General features: G+C 38.1%; 1 protein-coding gene across 1 annotated transcript in view; it reads left to right on the top strand.

The window, feature by feature from the left end:
- radil2a (Ras association and DIL domains 2a) overlaps positions 1-14,961 on the top strand; it is a 45,167-nt gene that overhangs the window by 20,203 nt on the left and 10,003 nt on the right. The window contains exons 9-12 of the mRNA XM_073843470.1: positions 1,916-2,135; positions 2,384-2,556; positions 13,315-13,459; positions 13,681-13,859. Of these exons, the coding sequence (XP_073699571.1) occupies positions 1,916-2,135; positions 2,384-2,556; positions 13,315-13,459; positions 13,681-13,859 (717 nt within the window). The remainder of the gene's footprint in view (positions 1-1,915; positions 2,136-2,383; positions 2,557-13,314; positions 13,460-13,680; positions 13,860-14,961) is intronic.

Raw genomic sequence — 14,961 nt, 5'->3', positions numbered from 1 at the left:
GGCAGAGACATTCTCCAGAGTCCAGTCACAACGCATATCACCCTGCTGAGAGGAAGTCAGCCTGTGCCGTACTTCCTGTTGGCTCAGACGCCACGTTCAGGAACTGCACACAGCACTGTTCCAGGTTACGTCCTCTGTACTGAAAGCAAAAATAATCTGACCTGTATTGTTACATATTATGTACTCCGCCATTCATTTAGGATTTGAATTAATATTATAAATATGTATTTAGGATTGAAACACTACCACTCAAAATAAAACAAATAAATAGATGTTTTTAAGTATGTCTGTATTGCTTACCAATGCTGTGTTTATATAATTAAACACATACAGTAAAAACAGTAATATTGTAAAATATTAATACAATTTAAAACAACGGTTTTCTATTTGAATATATTTCAAAATTTAATTTTATTCCTGTGATGCAAAGTTGAATTTTCATCATCATTACTGCTGATTTTGTATGTTTGCCCAGTGACATACAAATGACCAGTCTATAATTTTAAAAGTAGGTTTATTTTAACAGTGAGAGACAGAATAACAAAAAATCCAGAAAAACGCATTTCAAAAAAGTTATAAATTGAGAAATAAGTATTTGATCCTCTATCAATTAACAAGATTTCTGGCTTCCAGGTGTATTTTATACAGGGAAATAGCTGAGATTATGAGCACTCTTTTAAGGGAGTGTTCTTAATCTCAGCTCGTTGCTTGTATAAAGGACACCTGTCCACAGAAGCAATCAATCAATCAGATTCCAAACTCTCCACCATGGCCAAGACCAAAGAGCTGTCCAAGGATGTCGGGGACAAGATTGTAGACCTACCCAAGGCTGGAATGGGCTATAAGACCATCGCTTAGCAGCTTGGTGAGAAGGTGACAACAGTTGGTGCAATAATTTGTGAATGGAAGAAACACAAAAGAACTGTCATTCTCCCTCACTCTGAGTCTCCATCCAAGATCTTACCTTGAGGAGTTTCAATAATCATGAAAACGGTGAAGAATCAGCCCAGAACTACAGGAGGATCTTGTCAATGGTCTCAAGGCAGCTGGGACCATAGTCACCAAGAAAACATTTGGTAACACACTACACCGTGAAGGACTGAAATCCTGCAGCACCTGCAAGGTCCCCCTGCTCAAGAAACCACCGTCTGAAGTTTGCCAATGAACAACTGAATGATTCAGAGGAGAACTGTGAAAGTGTTGTGGTCAGATGAGACCAAAATCGAGCTCTTTGGCATCAACTCTCAACTTGCTGTGTTTAGAGGTGGTGGAATGCTGCCTATGACCCAAAGAAAACCATCCCCACCATCAAAAATGGAGTTGAAAACACTATGCTTTGGGGGAGTTTTTCTGTTAAGTAGACAGGACATCTTCTGCATCAAAGGGACGATGGACGAGGCCATGTACCATCAAATCTTGGGTGAGAACCACCTTCCCTCAGCCAGGGCATTGAAAATGGGTTGGGGATGGATATTCCAGAATGACAGTGACCCGTCACCCAAAACACACGGCCAGGGCGACAAAGGAGTGGCTCAAGAAGCAGCACATTAAGGTCCTAGAGTGGCCTAGCGAGTCTCCAGACCTTAATCCCAAAAAAGTCTTTGGAGGGATCTGAAGGTTCGATTTGCCAAACGTCAGCCTTGAAACCTTAATGACTTGGAGAGGATCTGCAAAAGAAGTGGGACAAAATCCCTCCTGAGATATGTGCAAACCTGGTGGCCAACGACAAGAAAAACCTGACCTCTGTGATTTCCAAAAATGGTTTTGCTACCAAGTACAAAGTCATGTTTTGCAAAGGGGTCAAATACTTATTACACTCATTAAAATGCAAATTAAACCTGTTAGACAACTTCCATATACATTTAAGTGATCGGTAAGTGCAATAAACAAACATTTTTCCCATTTCCTCTGTTAGAGTATGTATGCAGTGTTGCCGGGGCTGCTGGATAGTAACCCTTTCTCTGAGAGCAGTCGGCTGCGCATTCCTGCGGGAGTCAGCCAAATCCTGGATGTCCTGAAGGAGGCACTGCACCTGCTCAACGCTTTCCAGGTGCACAGCGAGATCACATCTCAACTGTTGACCTACCTGTTCTTCTTCACGAATGCCTCGCTCTTCAACGTGCTTATGGAGAGAGGTGAGCACATGCACTTAACATCCTTCTGAGGACCTGTTCTGACGGGTACTTTTCACAAGGGTGTGACTGTTACAGAGGGAATATTTGCACCTAGGCGTTAATATCTCTAATTAAAAATATAATTTCGTTCAAATCGAGCTTGTGGCATGTTTTTGACATTGTAACTTTTGGCATTTGACAAAAAACTGTAATGAATGACCGTGTTACCATGAGGCCTCTGACTAAATATTGATATGGCTGTTTCTAAGGGTCTGGAGGTGGCTTCTACCAGTGGTCTAGAGGAGTGCAGATCCGGGCCAATCTGGATTTGCTGATGGACTGGATTCAGAGCATTGGCATGGGAGATTTGGCAACTGACTTCTTCCAGAGACTCTCTTCAGCTGTCAACTTGCTCGCTACTCCCAAGGAGACCCTACTGCAGGTCAGAATCCACTTTTAAGTAATGCTTGCAGAGATGTAAATATGCATTTATTCAGCAATTCTTATGCCATGGTCATGTGCTCATACATAATAAAATGATATATATATATATATTATTATTATTATTATTATTATTATTATTATTATTATATATTTTTTTTCAAATACAAATTGTTCCAAGGAATGATTCTCAGTTGATGAATGATACACAGCACACACATTTACATTTATTTATTTAACAGACTTAGAAATGAGGAAAATGGAAGCAATTAAAAAACAAAAGAGCAGTAACGCCTACTAACCTTCAACACCCAACTAGCCTAACGCAGTACTCACAGCAAGGTTTTTTTTTTAGATCATATTATGTAAGCACAACGTTTTATTTTAGATGTGATTAATTATGATTAATCTAAAATTTTATATAAATATATGAACATATTGGTAAATGTTGAATTTAACATTAACAAAGATTAATAATTGCTTTAAAGGTATTTTTCAATAGCAGTTAGGACATCATGTGTGATCAAGACTTTCAAAACTATTAATAAATTTGTTTCGGCAACTGACCAGGTAAAAGAAGTTGTAACATTACCAGTAAACTACTGAAGACAGTGAATGCAGAACAAGGCTGCCGGTTATGAGCATGCAAACACTGACCACGTTTTTCCCTCCGTGTTTACAAATACAACACGGAAAACGCAACCATTTATAAGTCTTTTCTGGTTAATGATGTCACAGAGTTTACCGGTATTTTGAAAGTGATGTGTGAATGGTGCTTTACTGGTAAAAAGACAGAATGCCGTTGCCTGTGTGAACAGCGCATTTTGTATTTACCGGTAAAGTTGTTCTGGTAATTTTATGCCTATTTACTGGTATTACTGTGTGAAAGGGGCTATTGTTAGTTCATGTACTTAACTATATTGTTAACAAGTGTAACATTGTTGTTAAGTGTTGCATTATTTTTGTTGTTATACTTCGATATTGCTCTCATGTTGTTCTCTTGAACCACTCTTAATTAATTAGTCAAATCATTTTACAAATCCATCTAAATGATCCATTAGTAAATCGCAATTTAGCAGACAGAAAATGGTTTCATCATAAAGTGGGGGAACCCTATGTATCAATGGCTACCAAAAGAAACTGTTCTGTACTTGGTGTGTCTAAATTGTATTGGTGCATTCCAATATTGTCTGTTCAGTTTCTTTTTGACGAACAACTTGTTCTAGTTTCACTGAACGGTGAATGAACAAGGCAGCTCTTTAGCTGCAAAGAAGAATAAACTTGGGTTTGACAGCAAGGTGTGTTGGAAGTAGTAACCTGGGTTTGACTGTTGATTTGACAGGTTGTGAGTATCAGTTATAGGAATCCTGATAATGCTGTTTTATTGGTCATCAAGCAGCCACTAGGACTATAAAAATGACGTGATGTTTCAAGAAACGCTGAACAAACCTGTTTCACCAGTCAACAACATTGCCTGAGGAATCAGATTAATTCAATAAAACCGCACAGTGGCATCATTCTGATGACAAAGGTCATATTTACATCTTGAGTCATGCAGTTTTTTCGAACATCACATAAATAAAACCCAGTCGGGCTTGTCAGAACATGCCGATGGATTCATCCGTGAACAGTCTGTCCTGTAATCCTAAATAATATGCATTATTCAGTACAGTCATCAAATTTGAATCACTTTCTAAATTCAGAGACTTTAGTACCTGGATGGACAGGAAATATAAGAACTCAAAACCGCTGTTTGTCTAGTCCTAAACCTGTTAACTTCCTTCAGAAGCCATTGTTTACTCTTTTGTGCACAAGGAAATGAGTTTCTCTTAGCTTATCATACTATAAAACAAAGACACAATAACAGAGGACAGTACAAAGTTTACAGCACGCCACCCAAACACATCCTGTGCCGTGGGGGGTTTACAGGTCTCGTGAAGCGGCTCACGGTGGTTGAGAGTCAGACTGATGGACTCAGTTAGTGAACTCTGACCTTTAAGGCTTTTAAGCTGTTAGAGTGTCACACAGCAGGCGTGAGAGCCGGATTACAGCTCTGGGTGGGAGGGAAGGGCTAGTATGATCTCACTGTCTAGAGTGAGCTGAATTTACTCTAAACACGTTGCAAACATACACATACGTGACTCATTCTCACATGACCGCTCTGTTTATTTATACTGCATTGTGGCGTTCACCATAAGTTTTTCAAAAGGAACATTTCAGTCATAATTGGATTAAAGGGTTACTCCACCCCAAAATGAAAACTTTGTCATTAATTGCTTACCTCATGTCGTTTCAAACCCGAAAAAGCTTTGTCTTCGGAACACAATTAAAGATATTTTGGATGAAAACCAGGAGCTTTGTGACTGTCCCATTGACTGCCAAATAAATAACATTTTCAAAGCCCAGAAAAGAATGAAAGACATCCGCCATCGGTGGTTCAACCATAATTTTACGAAGCTACGAGAATACTTATTGTACGCAAAGAAAACAAAAAATAACGACTTTATTCAACAATTTGTCTCCTCCGCATTAACCTAGCGCCATTTTGGAGAGTATCCACTGGACACAAACAGCGTATGCTTTTCTCTGTCAGCTGCATCATGCAGATATACAGTTTTCGTACTAATCAAAATAAACATAGATAAAGTACCCGTGTGTTGCGGCTGACACAGAACAGCGTACACTGTTTGCGTTCAGTGGATACTCTCCAAAATGGCCCTACGGTGACGTGGAGGAGACAAATTGTTGAAGAAGTCGTTATTTTTGTTTTCTTTGCATACAAAAAGTATTCCCATAGCTTCGTAAAATCACCGTAACGCCATTTTGGAGAGTATCTATTGGACACAAACAGTGTATGCTTTTCTCAGTCAGCTGCATCACACTGATACACTGTTTTTGTTTGAATCAAAATAAATGTGGAAAACATATCCATGTGTTGCGGCTGACACAGAACAGCGTACACTGTGTGCGTTCAGTGGATACTCTCCAAAATGGCGCTACGGTGAAGCGGAGTCGTTATTTTTGTTTTCTTTGCATACAAAAAGTGTTCCCATAGCTTCGTAAAATTATGGTTGAACCACTGATGGCAGATAGACGATTTTGACAATGTCTTTCATACTTTTTTGGGCCTTGACAGTGTTATAAGCTCCCAGTTTTCATCCAAAATATCTCAAATTGTGTTTGTGCTTTTAAGGGTTTGGGACGACATGGGGGTCAGTGATAAATGACTATTTTAATTTTGATGTGGAGTAACCCTTTATGGATTATGAACTGAGAATCAAAAATTTCACATATAAGAGGTAGGGGTGTGCGATATATATCATCTGCAATTATATTTTAACAATGTGCAATTTGACATTATCGAGTATATTGCAAATCCTGTAATCCTTAAGAACAATAACACACACAGCAAAATATCATCGAATTATCGTTATCGATAAAATACCAGAAAATATTGAGGTGATATTTTTTGGCAATATCGCACACTCCTAATAAGAGGTCATTGTACTATAAAAACATCTTGTAAGTTTTTAGGACTCAAAACTTTCCCATTCGTCTAAAAATAGCTTAAATTTAAGCCAGTCTATCAAAATGACTTTATGCCACTTTATGATATAATATTGTGGCAAAACACTGCCTTCGCAGATGAAGATCAACGCTTGCTTCTACATCGCTGCCTGTTTAGCCCTGCCCACCAAGTCACGCATGTAGTGTAAATGACGAGAAAGGCAAACACGGGTCTACTTAGAAACCAAACAATGAAGATAGCTTTGAAAACAAGAAGACGCTGTGCAGTGCCAAGTTGTGAAAAAGCAGTCTTTGCATTGCCTTCCTTCTGATCCCAACATTAGGAACGAGTAGATAAAACTTTATTTTTAATGAAGTTCCAGACCAGGTCAGTAAGAGCTGGGTAAGAATTCGATGCAGGAAAAAAAATTAAAACTAAAAGACGATGCTGTGCCGACTAGATTGATAGACATTAATGTCGCACGACACAAGTGCAAGTAGCTGTTTTTTTATTACGTGGTCACTATTGCTTTGTCTGTATTACAAATCGTTTGATATGTACAGAGTATTTATGTGTTGTTGACCTAAATCACAGCAGTGTTCAGTTATGAAGGATGTAGGCTGTCAAACAAACAACTTTTAGCCAATCATAGCAAAGGGTGTTTACTTCCCAGTTTACAATCTGAATAAAAACAGAGTGTTCTGATGATGAGGGTTAAAAACAGGACAGAAAATAGCCTTATATTTCTAAATTATGTTTTTTTTTTTTATGTAAAAATCTTTACAACAGTGTAAGGGAACTTCAGAGAACAGTACAAAATATAAAAAATAGGCAGTTCTTGACATCTGTAAAACTATGACAGATTCAGTGTTGGTTAGGACTTTGATGGATTATTAAAACACAGTATTATTTATTCCGATTGGCCTTTTTCTGTATCTGTCTATACTTTTTCATGATTTGTGACAAATGGCAGACCAAAAGATGTTTATTTCCAGTGGAGGATAAAACAGGATCTGCGTAAACAGCAGGTCTGATAATACAGTATGCATATTCAAGATTTTCAGATCCAGTTTGAGCTGCAGGTGAATTGAAATATTTGAACTTTTGTGGCTAGACTGTGTGCAAGAGTTTCCTAATCAAAACTATGAGCGCAAAGGTAAAAACTGTCTATATTTTTCCACTAAATGTCCTTGTTTAGACACTATTTACATAATAGGGGATGAATAATAATGTCCAAAATATCAAACTCTCTACTCTTCAAACTGCTTGTGGGTTTCCAAAATACTTATAATTATTACATAATTATTTACATTGATAATTCCCAGATGCAAAGTAGATGCTTTTCTTTCAAACATATATATATATATATATTACAGTACTGTCCGTTGATTAAAAAACTAATTAAAAACTCTAGCTTAATGTATTTTTACACCCTGAGTATAGCTGATTTTTTACGTTGGGTAAGGCTATGTTTTAAACATTTCCATAAATTTTGGATTTCAGGATTTTGCATGCTATTCTGGACAACTCTACCCAACATTAAAGTTTGTCTTGAGGAGCTGTACCGTTCTAGCTAATAATATTAGCAAATGTAGCACTTGTTGAGACAAATGAGACAACATATGTCTGTCAGTATCATCCAGTGTGCCATTACTAAATGTTAACTTCCTCTATCCCGCCAACAAACAATGGTTGCATGTCGCAGTTTCTAGGAGACTGGTTGTTAAGGTTCCACCCATGGCATGAGGTCACAGTTTGTGGTTTATAAAACAACCATTTCTGCACATAGTTTCAGATGTCTTTTCCCCTTTTCCATGCGTCTATTCTGGGACAGCCATTCTGACTCTTTAGCCCAGACTTTGCTTGTGGGTGACCATAGCAAAGAAAAATCACAACATGACATCTCCTTAAAGTCTCTGTTATTTCTCTTAGACAGCAATGAGATCGAATAAAGAGTAAATATAGACATCGGTTAAGACAAAGTGTCTCAAACTGTGCTGTCAAGTCTGCGAACAATATCAGAGATCTTAAACATTATTTATCAAATTCATTGAAGATGATCTGAGCTCCAATCCATATTCATTGTCAATCGTCTCATTTGTATCTATGTTTAAGAAAGCTAAGGAGGAACATCTGAAATGTGATACATCCAACATCTAGATCTGTTGTACTCTGGATCTGGAAAGTTTGTGAACCGTTTACAATTGTCTATATTTATGCATAAATATGACCCAAAACATCATTAGATTTTCATATAAGTCCTGAAAGTAGACGAAGAGAAACCAATTAAACAAGTGAAAGAAAAATATTTGCTTTGTCATTTATTTATTGAGAAAAATGATCCAGTGTTAGATACTTTCAGTATCTGGTTTGACCCTCTTTTGCTCCAGTAACAGGAGGTAAAGTTTCTTGTAAATGCTGAGTTTTAGCCCATTCCTTAGTGCAGAACCACTTGAAACTCTGTGATGTTGGTGGGTTTCCTCCTGTGAACTGCCTTCTTAGGTTCTTCCACAACATTTTAATTGGATTAAGGTCTGAACTTTGACTCAACCATTCCAAAACATTAACTTTGTTCTTCTTTAAACATTCTTTGGTAGAATGACATGTGGGCTTGGGGTTGTTGTCTTGCTGCATGACCCACGTTCTCTTGAGACTCTGTTCTTAAAAGCGTCCTGATGTTTTCCTTTAGAATTTGCTGGTAGAATTCAGAATTCATTGTTCCATCAATGACGGCAGGCTGTCCTGGCCAAGATGCAGCAAAACAGGCCCAAGCTATCGTACTACCACCACCATGATTCACAGATGGGATAAGATTCTTAAGCTGAAATGCAGTGCGCTCTTTTCTCTGAAATAATATCTTCTCATTTAAACCATAGTGGTTTCATCTATCCATTAAACCTTTCTCCAATAGTCCTCTGGCTTGTCCACTAGATCTTTAGCGAGCAATTTTCTTTTTGGAGAACAGTGGCTTTCTTCTTGCAACTCTGCCATGCACACCATGGTTGCTCAGTGTTCTCCTAATGGTGGACTTATTAACATTAGTCAATGTGAGAAAGACCTTTAGTTGCTTAGAAGTTGCTTCAAGCTTAAGCAACCTCACAGACTATTACACGTTGTGCTTTGGAGTGATCTTTGTTGGTCAACCACTTCTCAGGAGGGTAACAGTGGTCTTGAAAGTCTTCCATTTGCACACAATCTGTCTGACTGTGGATTTGTGGAGTCCAAACTCTTTAGAGGTTTTGTAACCTTTTCTAGCCTGAGAACATCACGTGATTCACTTCCACAAACATGATCAGAGTTTGACAGATCCCTGTTCTTTGAATAAAACAATGATTTGATACTGGTGTCAGATCGTTAAAACTGGTACCTTATACCAGACTGAATATTTAGCATTCTTAATGCACATGGTTGAAAGCAACAACATGACTGTGTTTGGACTTCAGTCTTGCGGCTTTTCCAGACTTATGTGACACCACCCATCACATGTTTAAGGCTTTTCTCAAAAGTGTCTATGCATCGTCTAAAACTTTCTCACTACATTCATTCTTGAATAGTTCATTACTTACATTTTTATGTAATTGGTAAAAGCAATTAAGTAATTATTTGTAATATGCACATGCAGCCTTTAAAAGATTCTTAGATATTTAAAACATGATAGTGTTTTTTTATGTTTTTTGCACAAGGCATGTGAACTGTTTTCTTTATTCAAATTAAACTGAAGGGAACTTACCAAAAATCTGACTAATAAAGATAAAATCTCTAAATTAATCTCGGCTGTTAACCTATGTGCCAAACATGTCATGTTAAGTTCTGCAGGAGTCTGTTGTGCAATGTTCCTTCCCAGCTGCTGTTTCCTAAATTTTGTGAAGAGACTGGTTTAATTACATACAAGTACTGGATGTTGTTTTGTTTCGGATTTAAAATGACACAGAGGGACAACACTACTCTGTTATTAAGACTGGCTATTCTTAAGCAGAATGAGAAAATAAATGTGGAGTGTCGTTTGGTGAGCTGTCCTTTGTTTAAGTGTTTTGGCTGTATTTCATTTGTGGTATTTTAAATGTTTTGTTTGTTTGTGAACAGAGTTTTACAGTATTTTGTTACTGTTAGTTTTACAGTAATTGTACACCTATTTCAAATTTTGGTCACACTGTATTTTAAGGTTACATTCTCGCTATCAGTAAACCATTAACTGTGACTTTAATGTACTATGACCCTCAATAAACTCCTATTTTGATAGTTATTAAGGTAGTTGTTTGTGTAGTAAGTTTAGGTATTGGGTAGGATTTGGGATGTAGAATATAGTCATGCAGAGTATGCGCTTTATAATTACTAATAAACAGCCAATATATAAATAATAGGCATGATAATAAGCAACTAGTTAATAGGGAGAATTAGTCCCTATACTAAACTTTTACCCATTTTTCTTTATTATTAAAAGTACTTGAAACTAGTGCACTAGAGTGCGGATCGCGCCGCATTTTTCTGTCCGAGCCCGGCCCGCGTCCAACAGAGCAGTAACCGAACCCGACTAGGGACGATGCCGTCCTGCTGCGGCGGGGGCGGGGCGATGGATCGCGATGCCGGCTCAGCATCGCGATCCATCGCCCCGCCCCCGCCGCAGCAGCAACCCGCTCGCGAAAAACGCACACTTAAATCACACTATACAGCCAAATGAAATGCATGCTTTCAATTTCCGCATCTTTACTTACTTTACTATTATTATTATTATTATTATTATGAGGAAATAATAAGGAAGTTGGTAGCGATCACAATACAAATTACAGTGAACTCCAAACGAATTACACGAACTATGTTCGTTTACATTAATAAATGAGGCGGAAAAAGTGATTGGCAGGTGGTAATTTGTGTGTAACTTATCTTTATTTATTTATGGTTTGGTTTAGGGCTGCAACTAACGATTATTCGTAATAAAGAAAAAAAAATCTGAAGAAAAACACACTATAACAAGCATAAAATACAGTGTTTCTGCTATTTATTCTGCCGTGGCTGTGTTTAGTGTCCCGCCAACAGCAGCAGCATCAGCAGCAGCGAGCGCAAGTGCCTCCAGCAGAGTTCCGCGTTCAAATGCACGCAGTAGTGTTAAGCTGGTCGCAAAGCCCCGTGAATGAATGAGTTTTGTTTTTGATTTGAATTATTTCGTTTCATAGTAGCCTAGTTAAGTAATAGTTTAAAGTAAATTTTACTCTTACCTTTATGAGCAAAAATTAAGTTTCACATGGCGCTGGCATCTCCATGTCGTGCAAATGCGCTTCTCCAAAAAGCTCTCCGCAAAATGATTAGATATGCGCCTATTAGTATATAGGATTTATCTAGGTTAAACGAATAAACTAATATTGTGATATGCTTTAAGGTTTTTCTTATATCTATGGATTTTAAATTGTGATGACTTGAGAAGGCTATAAATTGACCATTAACCGCTTGGTCGTTACTTTAAAAAACAAAAACTTGAATTTTACAAACAAAACGTGTTCCAAATATATTTCTAAATTAACTTTATAAACTAAAGAAACGAAAATAAATGTCATTACTTCGCTATTAAAAACAGCAGCTGTGCAATGTGGAAGAGAAAGAGAAAGTCAGGTTCCAGTCGGACTCGGGCCAGTAATTCCGATGAGCTGTCGAGGTTGTTAGGAATTTTTTGCAACGAATGTCTGTTTAATGGCATATTTAACACTTATTTAGGCTACTTTCTTATTTAAATGTATTCATTATTTGATTTATTTTAGCGTTTTGTAGGCTGCTTGTTCACTGACCGAATTGCTAAAATAAACACGCACGTTTGTTATTAATGTTTGAGCCTCATTTATTTTGATATAAAAACACCGCGCCACCTGCGGTAGTTGGTCCATTACCACCGCGGTGGTAAAAATCTGGTATTTTAAATCTAAATTTTACATTCAAGGACAGATGTTTCAGCACAATGAATGTTTTTGCGCTGAGGATTAATTGTGTCCCCATCTGTGTTCCGGATGTTTGACGCTCATTCAGTAAACTTAACACAGACTGTCATAATGAACTTTTATGCATAAATGGAAATGGATTTTATCGATTAGCTGTTGCAGCCCTAGTTTGGTTATGGGTAAAACAAAGACCATGCGGGTCAGGTAGTGGAAATGGTAGGCTTCGTTATGAATTAATTATTTAACAACAGCTATCACCCCCCCCCCCCAACCCCCAACCCCCCGCCTATGACGACGATGCCATCGCCCATCGCGATGTTTCCCATTAGACATCGTACGATGCCGAATTGGTCGACATCGCCCAACCCTAAACCCGACCCGACCCCGACAGGCATTCAGATATTTATGTCCGAGCCTGATCTCAGTTAAACAGTTAAAATATAATTTTTTTTCTCATACTAATGACACATGCACTTTTTTTCTGTGGAAAGCCCGCTTTTATTAAGCAACTGTAGGAAGGCGTTCGGATTACACACGTCTTTCGTTGTCCTGGCTAGTTTGACACATTTCCGCACACAGGAAGACGGATTTGGGGTAATATTTTACATTTATTTTAATCACAAAAACAAACCTTTGCATCAAGTTAAACAGGCCCATTGGCTACCTACTAAGCAGTTTTCAATTTTAAATGGTCAATGCCTTATCGCGCTGACGTGACCGAGCCCGACCCGAACCCGAGCATCCTTTCTAAATATCTGTCCGAACCCGGCCCGGCCCGTCGGGTACCATCGGGCTTGGTTCGGGAATCCATCATCTAGTGTCCACCCTATTATACTAAATATTGTATATAAATGAACTGAGAGTAGATGATATTTGTTGTTCTTGTTTTACTTGATCTTTGTGCTATTAACTAATTTTAAATTCTACCAGTTAGTTTGTATAAAAGTGACTGTGTAAAATATGATGATCCTATACTAAAGAAGGGTATTCCACAAGGCTCAGTCTTAGGTTCTTTGTTTTTCTCTTTGTATATACTCACTTTAGGTGAAATTTTCGAAAACATGGCATTTCTTTGTTATCCAGACTATACACAGCTTTCATCTAAATTGATCTGTGTGATATGTGAATGTTTACACCAACTTACAGCAGTTTTTCACCAACACATACATTACTTATGTCCTGGATACTGCAAAATCAGTGAACAGAGCTGTTAGTCACAGAGTTTGTCCAAAAAACTGCTTATAGTTTTATGTGTGAATGTTTGACTCATTCACAACCTGGTCCCTTGCAGATTTATTCTTCAATGCATCCATATGTGTGTTTACAGGCGTCATGGTCCACTCTGAGAGCTGAGTTTGTTCATCTGAACCCTGCACAGCTGCATCACATGCTGAGAGAGTACAACACAGCTCGGACGTGCCCTCCATGCTGGACGCCATCTCCAGAGGACTCAGCGGCTTCCCTCAATACTTGTGAGTACAAATATGAACTCACACACACTTCATCCTGAAACTAAATGATACAATGCCTCATATTTAACCATTGTCATTTCCAAAATCTATTATACCAAAGGCCTTGTCAGTATAAAACACTATTTCAGTCACCATTAAGTCTTGAAGGCTTTTGTTTAGTTCACTGAGATTCTCTGTCTCTCTGCCTGAGTGCCTGACAACGAAAATATTTTTTCTCTTAGCTAATATCCTGGAAAGTTTCGACAACCATCCTCCTCTAATCCTGCCCAGCAGCATTTTTAATCTCGAGCTGGGAAATCCCATCACAGAGCCAGGGCTGTTCACTCCTCTCCGGCATCTGCAGGAGTTTATCCAGTCTCTCCCAGACAACCAGACACAGTCTGACTATCAGCCCTCACAGGTAAACCTCCTCCATGCTGTTAACTCCCTATGGACGCCACAGAAATTCCACAATATATAAAAATATTGGTGTATTAGCAGGAATACAGTTGAGGTCAAAAGTTTACCTCGCCCTTTCAGAATCAGCAAAATGTTCATTATTTGACCAAAATAAGAGGGATCATACAAAATGCATGTTATTGTTTAATTAGTACTGACCTGGGGTGCGTTTTCCAAAAGCATCGTTAGCCAAGTTCCGTTATTACCAACATAGTTCAATGATTCGGTGTTTCCCGACACCATAGTTCAAACGAACATTCGCAAACAGCGTCGCAAACTTACGTGGTTGGAACTACTACAGCTCCCAATCTGTGGTTAGAAGCATAGTTTCTTGTTAGCAAGACATATGGACTCAAACAGTTATGCTCTTGGGCACAATAACCAAGCTAACATGCAGTATAATCTATATAGTCCATCCAATTTAAATATAAATATAAATTTTAATCTATGTATTTTTGTGCGTCCTTTAAAGTGCCGTTTTTGATAAGTGCGCATGTGCATAAATGCCCAAGGGAACCCCGGATTTCAACGTAAGAGGGAACCCGCGATGAATCAAACATCAAATAAAGCGAAATGACAGGGACCAAAAAAATAGTAAATTTGTCATTAGGTGCCATGTTCAAAATAGCTGCCTTTTTGAGATCCCTAATCAGTTAAATAGCCAAAGTTATTACTCGGTGACGTCATTAACAACAGCACTACATTGTTGAACTAATGCGGTTAGAACGACGGAGATGCGCATGTGTTCGGGAAACAGTCGTGACTAGCTAGTTCGTTTCCACAACAATGCATCACACTATGGAGGTTAACCAGCGAGTTACATCGTTGTACGGGAAACGCACCCCGAATAAGATATTTCACATAAAAGATGTTTACATATTGTCCACAAGAGAAAAAAAATAGTTGATTTTAATAAAATGACCCCGTTAAGAAGTTTACATACACTTGATTCTTAATACTGTGGTGTTACCTGAATGATCCACAGCTGTGTTTTTTTAAATAGTTGTTTATGAGCCTACTGTTCTTCAGAAAAATAATTTAGGTCCCACAAATTCTTTGGTTTT

This window comes from Garra rufa, chromosome 1, assembly GCF_049309525.1.
Source record: "Garra rufa chromosome 1, GarRuf1.0, whole genome shotgun sequence".
NCBI lineage: Eukaryota > Metazoa > Chordata > Actinopteri > Cypriniformes > Cyprinidae > Garra > Garra rufa.
Note: the sequence above shows the minus strand (reverse complement) of the source record. Positions and strands in the feature narration are given on the sequence as shown.